This window comes from Sinohyriopsis cumingii, unplaced genomic scaffold, assembly GCF_028554795.1.
Source record: "Sinohyriopsis cumingii isolate HCF-2022 unplaced genomic scaffold, ASM2855479v2 utg000198l, whole genome shotgun sequence".
Taxonomy (NCBI): Eukaryota; Metazoa; Mollusca; class Bivalvia; order Unionida; family Unionidae; genus Sinohyriopsis; species Sinohyriopsis cumingii.
Genome location: NW_028315875.1, coordinates 3,170,979 through 3,185,286, shown reverse-complemented (window position 1 = coordinate 3,185,286; position 14,308 = coordinate 3,170,979). Strand labels below are relative to the sequence as shown.

The following is a 14,308-nucleotide window of genomic DNA, read 5'->3' as shown; positions in this document are numbered from 1 at the left end:
TTTAATATTATTAACTAAATTAGATTATTGGTGCTGGAAAATATGATACAGAAACCAGTTGAGTGACTTTGAACTCAAAAATGATGCTGAATAGGAGGCCAATGTACATGATGTATGGACGAAAACATACAAGCTTAATGGTGCAACGCTCTTTCAGCCATATTTTGAAGTTAACTGTAGAAAACGCAGAATGCCAGGATATATTAAAATGGCCTATTTAAAAGCACTGCAATTTTTAATTTCTTTTCTAGAACAATTCAGTACTGCGGTATCTTGAGCTACAAAACTATAAAAATATACAAGGTTTAAGAAAAAAAAAGACATTAAATAACATTTAAAAAGAAAAGATATGTGATAAAAATATCTGACTTAAACGGATATGTGGGTATAGTTTTTTGGAAACACTAAAATACGATTATGGAGCAGATCACAAATCTAGTATAATATACGATCTGTGGAAAATGGTAAATAACCATAAAGAAAAGTTTTACATCTTGCTAAAGCTGGCCGACAATTGACAGTTCTCAATGCATTATGTTCCATGGGAAGGCTAATTTATTTCATGCCACTTTTATCGCCAAAGTGGCGGTATCATTCCAGAAAAAAAAAACCCATTGTTTTTCCATTTTGTAGGTATATTCTGCCATTACGTCAGTTATTCAGGCTCGTATTTCCATATTGAAGCCTAGTTCGTTTATCATCTTTTTCTGCTTTTTCTCTCTCCTTTCCACCCCCTTTCTCCTCAACATCATAAGTTAGAGATCTTAAAATGTGTGCAATTTGTAATCAATGAAGTGCCATCAATAAACGCCTAAAAATGAAATCCTATAAAGAAAAATGTAGACTTTAAATATTACCTTTTTAATAATTATAGTTCTATATGAATCATGAAAAATGTGTGTAACTGAATTTGTATGTATACCTGAAATACTTTACGATAAAAGGTACAATCTTTGAGAAAAAACACGTGATTAAATATAGTATTAATATTTTTAAGTGGCAGTTTTAAAACGCTTCAAAATATTGTTTGAATTCGAAAGATAAATCAGATCTTGGTTAGAGTTGATTGCAAATAAAAAAGTGACAATCCAAATTTTATACAGCTTCTACCGAGCTAGACTACCCATGCCAAGGCCTCAAAAGCATTTACGTTTGAATACAAAAATAAAAAATGAAGAACATTAACCATTACAAGTAAACCCATGCTCATTAAAATCTGTTGTTTGAAGGTGATACCCTCTGTAGTCTGTCAGATACAACCGCTCTGTTATGCTTCTTGTTATCCCATCCAACATAATAAATCAGCGAATGAAATGTGTGACAAAAATGTCATTTTTTTTTAGGAATGGAGTCATTATTTTGTCTTCATTTTTTATAGGAATGGAGTCAATATTTTGTCTTCATTTTTGTAGGAATGGAGTCATTATTTTGACTTCATTTTTTTGTAGTAATGGAGTCATTATTTTGACAAATTACGCAATTTGAACAATGATATGTACATGCAAAATTTTTAAAAAGTCTTAGTCCCAAATTATTGTACAATTTAGGAACTTCTTTTCATCAATATAGTAAGCAGCTGTTGATTGCTTTGGCACATAATGAAGTAAACTCGGGGAAATCGACGGCTTTTGCCCTTAAAAATATAAAGTAGAAAGTAAATATATGTGTATTAAAATATACGGAAATATTTCACTCGTAAAATGGAAACCTTTTGTATTGTCACTCATAATTTAACAATTGGAGACAGTGCGAGGATATCTATGTTTTCTGAGTAAAAACAATGGAGATATTTTAAGTGTGAAATGGAAACATTGCATTGTCACAAGCGGTAAAGTTTTGTATTTGACACTCGTGACAATACGATTGTTTACACTTCACGAGTTTCTTTTCTTTTACATATTTTTATTGTCAGATTTTTCGATTGACATGGATTTCTCCATTCTGTGTCAGGCGATTAAAGGCTGCACAGCTTCATGAATAACATGAAGTTCCAAAATTTTGCAATTTTTTTTTCACACTGACATTTTACGAAATTATATTGTAAATATAATGCTTCAACCTGTGTACTTTGTCAAATTAATGCATATTTTCGTACGAAAATGAAGATATTTTATTTAATTGACACGTGCTTTGCGTGGATGTATACATTGAACACTGGGAACATAGATGCCTTTGGTCCAACAGGATTTAGAATGTAACATTTCAGAGCATAACAAAGGATTTTAATCATTGTAAGTTTACTTGCAAGAGTTTTGGTTGTTATATTTTTTATTTCTGCATTCATTCGTGAATTTTTGTGTGTTAATAGGCTTTTTCGTTAATATACGCTGTACCTTAATTTCGATTGTGACTAAATTTCGGTTTGCAATTGGTACTAATCTATGCCTGATTTCTCCATAATTTTCCAACATGATTATAATTGTGATGACAGTTAAAACTGCTACTTAAACAACTTTTTTATTATACGTAATCAAGAGATTTTCTTAAAAATGTGTACAATTTGTCTTTAAAACCCTAACCCTAACCCTAGCCCTAACCCGTTTAATTTAAAATGATACCCATTTGTCTTAAAAATGTAGAGCATCTATTTGAAAAATATGTACCATCCATTTGTCATAGAACTCCGTACAATTTGTCATAGAACTCCATATCATTTGTCATAGAACTCCGTACAATTTGTCATAGAACTCCATATCATTTGTCATAGAACTCCGTACAATTTGTCATAGAACTCCGTATCATTATCATAGAACTCCTTACAATTTGTCGTCGAGAGTAACCCTTTTTTTTTTTTTCGGGAGAGACATAATATTAAATAGCAACAGGTTATTTAATTCAGTCACTGACAAATTGCATGATTCACGTGGATGGCTAATAAAAAAAGTTAATTCTTGAAGCCTGCATGTTACTGTTTGAGGTCACATTTTATGCATTATTGGCTTCGTCTTTTCATTGATTATATAAATGTATTCTAGAGGGCCAACATTGTTTACATTTTTATGATCTATTCATTTTGAGAGAGAGATAGCGAAAGAGAGAGAGAAAGAGAAGACGAAAACTAAAATATTCCAAAAGTATGGAAATACAGATCTGAAGAATATGCATAAAGGCAGAGATATACGTCCTAAATGGAAGGAGAAAATAATTCCAAAGTGAAATCGCCACCATCGACGCTAAAATTGGTATCTCCACAGTGGCCATATCATTTTTTCCACTGATATTTTTTATTATCTTGTTATAACATATATAATAATTCCGTATATCTACTCCAAAAAGCAATCATCTATTTATCTTGTAGATGCTTTATTTCTCTGGGAAATGGGGAGGTCGGCATTCATGCAAAAGTATCAATGTATTGCGTATTGTAAACGTTTTTTAATTCAAAGAAAAGATTATTGTACGGAATATGTAAATAGAAGTCAAAGAATGAACACATTTAAAAATCTTTGCTTACGTATAGAAAGTACATGCAAGGTGCTCATTAAAAATAAATTAACTGTGAACTTTAATTAAGGCAAAAACTATACTGTGTTAAAATTGCATCGAAGGAATTGCAATATGTGATCGGGACAGAACATATCAGTCGCTCAAATCTCAGAGATGAAATAAGAATGAGAAACAAATTCAAGAAATCGCATCATTTGATCTTAGATCTCAAATTAATTTAGCTATTCTAAACATGAAGACAGCATTCGTAAAATAGAAGTAAAAATGACCAGGGTTTGTCACACAGCTAGATTACAAAATGTATACACGTTGGTACGTCTGTTGGTTCCAATTGATCCGTTTGGTGAAAACACTACACTCTGATACGATTTTTGTATGTACATGTCTCTCAGTTAATAACCCTTTTAAACGTTAAAAACAAACGATCTAGGAAAGACGTTGACAAGAATGTATTCATCAGTCTTATATTCATTTTAATCTGAAGAATAGTGTAATGTGACGTAAGACAGTAGTAACGTGATGTAGGATGTAGAAATTCTCCACTGCTGTCATACAGCAGAAAAATCAATCAATCTAACCTAGGCATGTGGCAATTATTTTAACGTGGACATATTCGTACACAAATATATGGACATAATTAAACGTGCGGACGTACAACAACAGCAAGTTGCTTACACAGGTTAACATTAAATAGTTTCGAATGATTGGTAGCGGGGTACATTTCTGGTTTCTGGTCCACTTTCCTGTTAATTAAGGTAATATCTTGGAATTATTTGTCTCATCTTTACATATGAATAACTTAGATTTTGTTCATTTTTGTGTTTGTTTTCTGTTTGATTTTCACGCCTTTTAGAGATTTTCACGTGCTAGGTAGGGGTAGATTTTATTTGACACGGGGGAGGGGTGATTATAGAAAGATATGCTTTTGCTGTTCAAATCTCCTTGCTGATTCAGTTCTCTATTCTTTGAAGATTTTAAAAAGGCAGCAAAGAAAATGATGCAAGCAATTCTCTTGTTTTCCCCCAAATACTATCCAGTACAGATAAAAATACTTCTTACGCCACCGCATACCTACGTTCCGATCCTTTTTATGCTCAGTGATGGGATAGCAAAAGTTATCTTTCCATTCTTATTTCTCGCTACCTTTGTATGATTTTATTCTAATTTCAGCTGCAGCAAAATATCGTACCCTAAAGACCTTCCATCAGCAAGTGTTATTGTTCCATTTTATGACGAATGGCCGTCTCTTCTCCTAAGAACTGTATATAGCCTGGTCAATCGAACACCGCGCCACCTGTTAGAAGAAATTATTTTGGTTGACGACTGCAGCACCATGAGTAAGATCTTCACAATTTATTTGTTTTATACTCTCGTAAATGTAAATCAGATTATGTGGGAGGGTGGCGGGGCATAAAGTGGATACTAGAAACATGTGTTAATTATAACTCTTAAGTTAATTAAGTTGGTCATATGAAAGTTGGGTGTTATGACGACTATAGTGTGTGCCACTTATCCCTTGCACTATTTCACCTTTAATAACAAGATCACAGATCAAGGTTATTATTATTATTATTATTATTATTATTAGCAGCTAATCTTGTTTGAAGCTGATGTTGTATCCCATTATGATAATGAAATCTTGTTGCCCTTTTCCATATTGCACTGATATTTACGGAAGTTTACGGCGAACGTTATTGACCTGACAAAGCAGAGCATGCGCTGAGACCTATGACTGGCGCTGTTAGATTTGAATTTTGCAAAAGAAAAATTCGTTTTATTAAACGACATTATTGTCATGGATGTAATTGTAGATGAGGTGTGATTATAAGCAAGGGAATAATAACGCGAGACAGTGATAATGTAGTTGTCCTCTTCGCATCCTGTACCTTTCTACTCATAAGAAAATCAGGAACAGTTTTCTTTGTCCTTTTGAAATCCTATAGCTTTCTTCTTGCAGTAAAATTTGGAATAGTTTTCATTGTGTTTTTCACAACCTAAACCTTTCTTTTTACAAGAACACCAGGAAATGTTTTCAGCAAGAAAATTAGCAAGGTCGATAAAGCGGGTGCAGATTTTAAGTTGCAGAAAGTTTCCTTTAATTATGGGACCAGTAGTCTTGGACGACCCGCCCAAGGAATTAAGAACAAACTCTGATTACACAGAATAAATTGGCGGATATAATCAGGGCTTCAGTGTAAATGCGTTTTGCGTCGTTTCATTTTGCACTGGCTATTTTAATTTTAATTTCATTTATTTACTTTTTTATTTTATATTTTATACCTAACGTTTCTGGCGATAATTTCCTGACATCTCAGAAATTTTATTACAAATAAAAAGTAAGCTCAAGGTAGAGCAAGATAAATCAAACGCTAACAATCACCTGTGATTATGATTTCAATAACGCCAAAAGACCATAGTAATATGAATCATGGTAGACAACGTGCAAATGATCGCATGAGTTATAAAAAAAAAATCTAAGGATAAAAATTTACAGAAATGGAACTAAAAACAAGCAGAATCTTCAGAATCACTTGTAAACGCAATAACACTGCATGAAAGAAATTAACCTTGTTTAAATTGAAGCAATTTATAATTTGATGGATTGTTGTGTAGTTGATTTAAATATCTTCTTCATTGGGTTCAAATATAAAGTTGTCTTTGCCTGTTCCTTCTTCTTAAAAAGCTGATGAGAAAACAAATGCTGTACAAAACAAATTTTAGAGACCAAGAAAAAAATCAATACATGTAAACAACATAAGTACGAGATTTTGTTTGTATATAGTCCATAAAAAGAGATGCTTGCGTCAGCTAAATAATAATACAATGTTGACTTAATCAAAACAAGAGTCATATACACAATTCACCATGGGCAAAAGTTGTTGTTGCCTGTAGAAATCAATGTAACAATAAAAGAAGAAAACATAGATAGGTCTAATGAATAGTCAATAAATGCATAAAATATTAACAATTCGAAAACGTTTCATTACATTGACTAGAACAAAGCCGCAGGTCAGATACCATAATGCAAAATATATTGGATACCATCAACAGACCCATCTTAAAGATAATTCAATTAAAAAACTGGAGTTGTATGTAAAGATGACGTTTACGTTGTTCATTTATTCGAATTTCATCATGTGGTCTGTTCCGATCCTGAGGAGCATGAAAAATGTTTTCATTGGTCAAGTACTAGATACGTGAAAGTCAGAGAAAACAAATCAAGAAAGGGTAACATAATCGAGAGAATAATATATGAAATATATCCAGTCATTAAAGATAACAAAGTTCACCATTGATAAATATTTTAATTCATTAGTATCTTTCGTCTCTTGTTGTGTCTAATTTATTTTCCCCTCGAGACACGAGTATATGGTAAGAAGTTATGTAAAATTGTTGTTAGAAGCACAAAGCATAAACAGAAAGAGTGATATCATTATTTCGTATTATTTATTTTCGTACGACGTTTCAAATTAATGTGTTGAATCAAACTAGCACAAAGAGAGAGAACTAAATTTTAAACTAAACATCATGTGGAGATAAAAATAATAAACAAACGTCAGGAAATATTATGCTCCCATATGAAGTAATATTGTTATCTTTCAGTTCATTTATAAGGTGTGCAGATTATTGATCGGATAAAATCTGCTGATCAGTTATGTCACAGTTTAAAGAATAACATCTGGAGATTTTAATAGATATAGTTTTCAGTTGATATGTCATTTTTATTCATTTTTGTTTATGTCTTCCAAATCATTTTTTTATTTTGACTCTGTTCATTTTCTGCTTGTGTTCTTCCGGTTCTGTAGATATCTGTGCATGTTTTGCCTGTGTGCCAAAGTAACCAATTTTCACTTTTTCGTTGAAAGATCCTAATTATGTGTTAGCCATGCCGTGGTTTGCATTCATACTTTACACACGTACTCGATTCTTAAGTCTTTCAATATCTGAAACATGACTGACTGTGTTGATGATTACGATCATTTGTTTGAAATTCATGTCGACGATACAAGCCATGCTAATGATTTGTCAGGGCAATGTGTTAGAAGTCATGATAATGTTTGCTGCAAGTAAATGTGCTAGTGTTGCATGTTAGATTCTCAATTTGTACAAGAATAACAAAATGGAAAAGTGTATGGTACATTTACATAGTGTGAGGCTTATGACACACTTATATAGTGTAAGGTATCGAGCTCAGTTATACAGGCGAGGTTTATTAGTAGTGAAGGGGGGCACTTTACGTACAATGGGAATTAGCATTACAGACCCCCCTGGGTTAGATTACGTACAATGGAAATTTAACATGGCGAAAAATCGTGGGTCAGATTACGTACAAGGGGAATTAACATGGCGATAAATCGTGGGTCACTCTACGTACAAGGGGAATTTAACATGGGGAATAGAGTTTGGGCTTGTTTAGGGACAAGGGGAATGGAACATGGGATTTTTTTCTTTTTTTTAAAAAAAATTTTTTAAAAAAGGGGTAGGCAATTCAAAGACTATCTCTTTTCGAGAAATATGGGGCCCTGAAAAGGGCCTTTGGGTTTATGTTAATATTAATATTAACATAGATGGCATCTGTCACATCTTCTTCTTCTTCTTAAACTCCTTCTAACTGTCGGTCCATACACAAGTACCCTCTTGAGACATCCTTGTCTTTCTATATAAACTCTCCTCATCCATAGACTTGTATCTGTCCTATCAACAACAGTCCACTTGGACCGGACATACATGAGCATGTCCGTCCTGAACATCATTGTTGACACAAGGGTTGAAGATTGAACGTCGGTCCACATCTTGAGGCTCCGAGAAACAGGTGAATCAATGCAGTGAACGGCGCTTATTTATAGGCAGAGGTAGGATTGAAACGGATTGAGTTCATTCACCAATCCGAACACGCGTTACAAAATTCAGCCAGCCGCATCCAATCCGAAGAGAGCAGTCTGTGACGTCACGTAGTCAATATAGATTTGCTAGCGCTTGTGTGCAGTCAATCTATGCGACAGTGATTCAACATGACGGAAACTCAGAAAACGATCCATTGGGGTGCACCAGCAGGGGAGACTGCCCAAGGGAACCCGGACTTACTTTCAGAAGAGGTGAATTGGGATTTTGTGGATTTTCTCTCTTCGCAAGAATTTGTTCCGGAACCTGCGTTACCTTCTTCATTACCGCAAGTGGAGAATTTTAGACAGAGACAGAAAGAAGAATTGGAGAAATTTATACAACGACAAAAGGAAGCGGAACAAGCTTTTCTCCTACAGCAACAGCAAGAAGAAGAGGTAAGAAAAAAACAACAGCAGCAACAGCAAGAAGAAGTAGCAGCAAAGAAACAAGAGGGTGAAAATCAAACGGTCACGGTACTGTTGGACATTTTAGCGGAGTTAAGAAGTCTGAAACAAATGTATCAGACTTCTTTATTACGACCGAAGAGAATACGACCTTCCCGAGCTAAACACGTCAACCCTGTGACTAAGCCTACCGTACCACCCTTAGTGATTTCAACTCAATCATCATCAACATTACGTAGTCCAGAAGTAGGCCTTGGCCGTGGCAAAGGCTTAAGGCAGTTAAAGTTGATTGCTTAAACTCACCCCTACACCAAAAAAGGCCCTTTTCAGGGCCACCCACATTTCTCGAAAAGAAATACAATTTCAATTTGCCAATAACTCCAAAAAAAAAATAACCCACCCATTTTACCCTTATAGTACGTGTCTGTGTATGAGTGCGTGAGTGTAGCTTCTTTTTTTGAAATCAAAACTCAAAGACACTTACCTTATATCATTAATTTATTCTTTTCTCCATTTTTTTACAATCCAATTCACAATTCACAACACAACACTTTAATTAAAAGTTCATTCACTTCTTCTGTCTCCTTGTTTAGTCTCTCTGTTTTTTGAATTTTTTCACCGTCACACTCTTTTCCTCTTCTTCCTCCTCCTCGCTTTCTTCCCTTCTTCTTTTTTTCTCCTGTTTCTTTTTCTTCACCTGTCTTCTTTCTTCCTCATAAGAATCCCTCTCTTCCTCTGAAGAATCCCTCTCTTCTTCTGAAGAATCCCTCTTTTCTTCTGACTCCTCTTGTTTCTTTTTTGGGCAATCTGGAGACCAATGTCCTTTTTCTTTACAATAATAACAGGTATCTTGACTTTTGTCTTTTTTAGCCCCTGTTTTTGTTCTTTTTTGACGGTCTGGACACTCTGAAGACCAATGCCCTTTCTTCTGACAGATATAGCAAGTATCTTGACTTTTATCTCTAAAGGAAGGAGAGTAGTCCGTAGGCTGGTCTGAAGAGAATTTTCTAATGACCCCTCGCAAAGCTCTGACGAAACGTTCCATGTGGTTAGTCTCTTCCATCGTTGTGCTCGGCTTGAGAGTGAAATGAATAGTGAAAGGACAAGACACACACCCTTTTATATACGCTGGTCTGCTATGACTATAAAGTAGCTCATGGTGTTTGAACTTGAGTCATTTGACTTTTTGCTTTCAAGATGAAACGATCTAATTCATTCGAGAAGAAAGAAGAAGAAGAAAGTAAGAGGCAGAAACGTGATCTATCGCCTCGTACCAGGGCTGAAATCTTGGCACAAATTCATGCCAGTGATTTTGAAGAGGACATGAGTGAACCAGAATCAGAACCCTCTAAACCAAGTTCACTACCCTTAGTCAACCCTGAAAAGTACTATTCCATTCGAGAGACGGAAAAGCGCTCCTCTAGAAAATTTAGAACCACGGCTTACAAATACACAGTGAAGTTTAAAGATTTCAAGGCTGAAGTGCCGTTAGAGAAAGCAGAAGTGTTCATCACTGAGGTGTGGGATTCTTTGCTCACTGCACTCAAGCAGCAATGTCAACCCAAAGAAGACGATCGCTTGAGACTTTCCATACAACACGACGGTTTGAAATCCCCTGTTTGGATCGAGTTTAGCACCGCTGCAGAATTGACCGCTTCCAAAGTCATGGACAAGATTCAACACGTGCAACAATCTAATGACCAGTTTGACATCACCGATGGAAAAGCCACATTGGACATGACCCACGTCTCTCCTCCTCAAGGAACTGGACGCAAAAAGATGTTATTGGTGGACGACCTTCGCAACACCAAAAAGAGTCTCGTCCGAATTAACAACTCTCATGACCAGATGTGTTTAGCCCGTGCCATCGTGGTGGGACGAACCTATGCCAACAAGAACGACACGGTAGAATGGAAAAGAACCTGGAACACTATTCAACGTTCCCATCGAGCCAAACAACGAAACGAAGCAGAACTCCTGTTGCAACAAGCTGGCCTGTCAAAAGACACACCCTGTGGCATTCCTGAGATGCAAAAATTGCAAGATGCCCTAGCTCCACGCTACACCTTAAAAGTGCACCCTCAAGAAATGCGCGGGCCTCTGTTGTTTCGAGGCCAAGATTTTAAGGACGGAAAATACATTCATGTTTATTATCACGATGACCATTTCGATACGATTACCAGTATCACCGGATTCCTGGGATACAGTTATTACTGTGAGAAATGTGACCATGGTTATAATAATCGAGAGCAACACAAGCATTGTGGATCGAAATGCTCAGGATGTTTGGCCTCTTTACCCTGTCTGAGCGAAGAACCAGTGCCTTGTTCGACTTGTCTGCGCACGTTTGTTAGCCCTACTTGTTACCAACAACATCTGAAAACGCAAGGTTCACAGAAGAAATGCGCTTGTCAACTCCTGAGATTGTGCCCTACGTGTGAACAAGTCATACGTACCAATAATACCAAGGCACACGTATGTTCAGGAAAGAAAAAATGTCACATTTGTCACCACATCGTGGACCTGGAACACCAATGTTACGTGCAAAAATACCACCCCCCACCAGAGAAAGAGGACAGTCACAAGAAGAAAGGCAATTTCATCTTTTTCGATTTCGAATGCATGCAAGAGACCGGTATTCACATTCCTAATTTCTGCGTGGCTCATCGAGCGTGCGAGAAGTGCATTCAAGAACCTATCTTCAGTCATTGCCCTCACTGCAGCAAGATTCCTGGAGGGCGTGAAAAAATCTTTCGAGGACCGAACACGTTAGCCGATTTTGCCCAATGGGTCTTAGACCCCGTCGACAAGACGTGGAGCCAAGAGGACATCGAACTTTACGGAGATTGTCATCGTCATGCCACGGTGATGGCTCACAATTTCTCCGGATACGATGGACAGTTTCTTTTGAGGTACTATACGGAACAAGGCACCGAGCGTCCTAAAGTGACTTTGAACGGAGCCAAAATCATTTTCATGCAAGTGGGACAAGTACAGTTTAAAGATTCGATGAGCTATTTGGCCATGCCTTTGAGTCGAATGCCTAAAACGTTTGGAATGACAGAAATGGCTAAAGGGTACTTTCCACACTTTTTCAATACGGAAGCCAATCAACATGCCGTTCTACCCCATTTACCTGAGGCTCACTATTACGACCCCGACAACATGCGTACCGAACAACGAGAAGCTTTCTACGCTTGGTACCAGGCTCACGCCTCGGACCCTTTCGACTTTCAGGAAGAAATGCTAAAGTATTGTCGTTCCGACGTGGACATTTTACGGCGTTGCTGTGGAAAATTTCGAGAACTGTTCATGGAACACGGAGGGGTCGATCCTTTGAAAGAAGCTTGCACCATTGCCAAAGCGTGTTCCTTAGTGTATCGACAACGATTCATGCCTGAAAACACCGTGGCTGTCATCAGCCCTCAAACGACCCACTATGTCAAACGTCAATACTCGGTCAAAGCCCTACGTTGGTTACATTACTTGTGCGACAAGGAAGACAAGTGGATTCAGCATGCCCGCAACGGAGGGGGCGAAAAGACCATCGGAACGTATTCGGTCGATGGCTGGGACTTAGAAAACCCCAAGATCGTGTACGAGTTTAACGGTTGCTTATTTCACGGATGTCCCGTCTGTTACCCTGACCGTGGCACTAAAAATCAGTTTCTGCAACGAACCATGGAAGACTTGTACCAGGACACTTGTCAGCGACGCCTAAAGTTAGAACAGCAAGGATACCAAGTGGTGGAAATGTGGGAACACAAATACGATCACCGTTTGAAAACCGATCCCGAGTTTAAACGCCTCGTGGAAAGTTACCAGTTCGTGGACCCGCTGAACCCGAGGGATAGTTTGTACGGAGGAAGGACCAATGCCACCTGTTTGCTGTACCAAGCCGACGAAGAGAAAGGAGAAGAAATCAAATACTTGGACGTGTGTTCGCTGTATCCCTACGTGTGCAAATATTGTCGCTTTCCTGTAGGGCACCCGCAATTGCTGACGGAACACATCGACCTGAAAAACATTCGACAATACAAAGGCTTGATCAAGTGTAAAGTTTTACCTCCCACGAACCTATACCATCCCGTCTTACCTCACCATTGTCAAGGCAAACTGATGTTTCCCTTGTGCCGTACTTGTGCCGAAACGTGCAACCAAGACCAACCTTGTCAGCACACCCAGGAAGAACGTGCCTTGACGGGAACCTGGGTCAGCGTAGAATTGTTCAAAGCTCTGGACATGGGATACCAACTGTTAGAAGTGTACGAAATTTGCCACTTTCCCAAGACACAACAATACCACAAGGGTGATCCCAGTCAGAAAGGCATTTTCGCAGACTACGTGGATGCCTTTTTGAAACTGAAGCAAGAAGCCAGCGGCTATCCTTCCTGGTGTCACACTCCCGAAGACCAAATAAAATTCAAAGAGAAATACTACGAACAAGAAGGCATCACTTTAGACCACATTGAGAAAAATGAAGGCAGGCGATCGTTTGCCAAAGTGATGTTAAATTGCTTGTGGGGTAAAATGGCACAACGACCGTGTTTACCCAAGACGGAATATTTGACAGAACCTTCCCGTTACTTCCAGATGATTCACGACAAAACCAAATACATGAAACACGTGGACGTCGTTCGAGAGAATTTGATCTTGGTCAATTACGAAGAAGATCTGGACTTTGTACAAGACGACCCTTTTGGAAATGTCATCATTGCGGCTTACGTGACAGCCCATGCTCGCTTAAAATTGTACGAAGCTTTAGAACTGTTAGGGGAACGCGTCCTGTACTTTGACACGGACAGTTGCATTTACATCCATCACCCGATTCAACATCACCCTAACATCGAAGGAGACCGTTTAGGAGCCTGGACAGACGAGCATCCCGACGACAAGATTCTAAGTTTCATCAGTGGCGGTCCCAAAAATTACGGCTACGAATACCGTGACAAACAAGGAGAAGTGCACACGACGTGCAAAGTGAAAGGACTGACTCTGAATTATCGTACCAGTCGAGTGGTCAACTTTGGGGTATTGAAAGAAGCCTTGCAGTCTGGAGAGGATGGAAACTTTAAAGTGACCACCTATCAACCGAACAAGATTGTACGTTTACCCACTCACCACATCGTCAGTCGACCCTTGGAAAAAGTCTATCAAATCGTGTACCAGAAGCGAGTTCGACTTCCCAATCATTTCACCTTACCGTATGGACACGTTGGTATAAAACATTGGTTGTAAGAGGATAGTTACCCCACCAGAAAGATGACTTCGCCACAGCAAGAATCGAGTGAGAAACCCGATGCGAACTCCAAGTTCAAACCCTACCATTTTCCAGTCTTCTTACCTGATTATTGTGATTGTGCCCGTCGATTGGACACGTTTCAGAAATGGCCTACGGATAGGGAAGGATTACCTTCTTCGCATGTTTTAGCTAGAACAGAATTTGTCTACTTGGGACCTGAGTCAGGATTGGGATACGAGGTACAGTGTTTTGCTTGCGGACTGAAGTTACGAATGGATCTATGTATCTATAAAGATTCAGCTATTCTGGAACATACTCGATGGTCTCCGCA

The 14,308-nt window shown here is 37.8% G+C and overlaps 1 protein-coding gene across 1 annotated transcript in view; it reads left to right on the top strand.

The window, feature by feature from the left end:
* Window positions 1-14,308, top strand: part of LOC149774584 (polypeptide N-acetylgalactosaminyltransferase 1-like) — a 105,369-nt gene that overhangs the window by 13,895 nt on the left and 77,166 nt on the right. Inside the window, exon 2 of the mRNA XM_089945026.1 lies at window positions 4,618-4,784. Coding sequence (XP_089801152.1) covers window positions 4,618-4,784 — 167 coding nt within the window. The remainder of the gene's footprint in view (window positions 1-4,617; window positions 4,785-14,308) is intronic.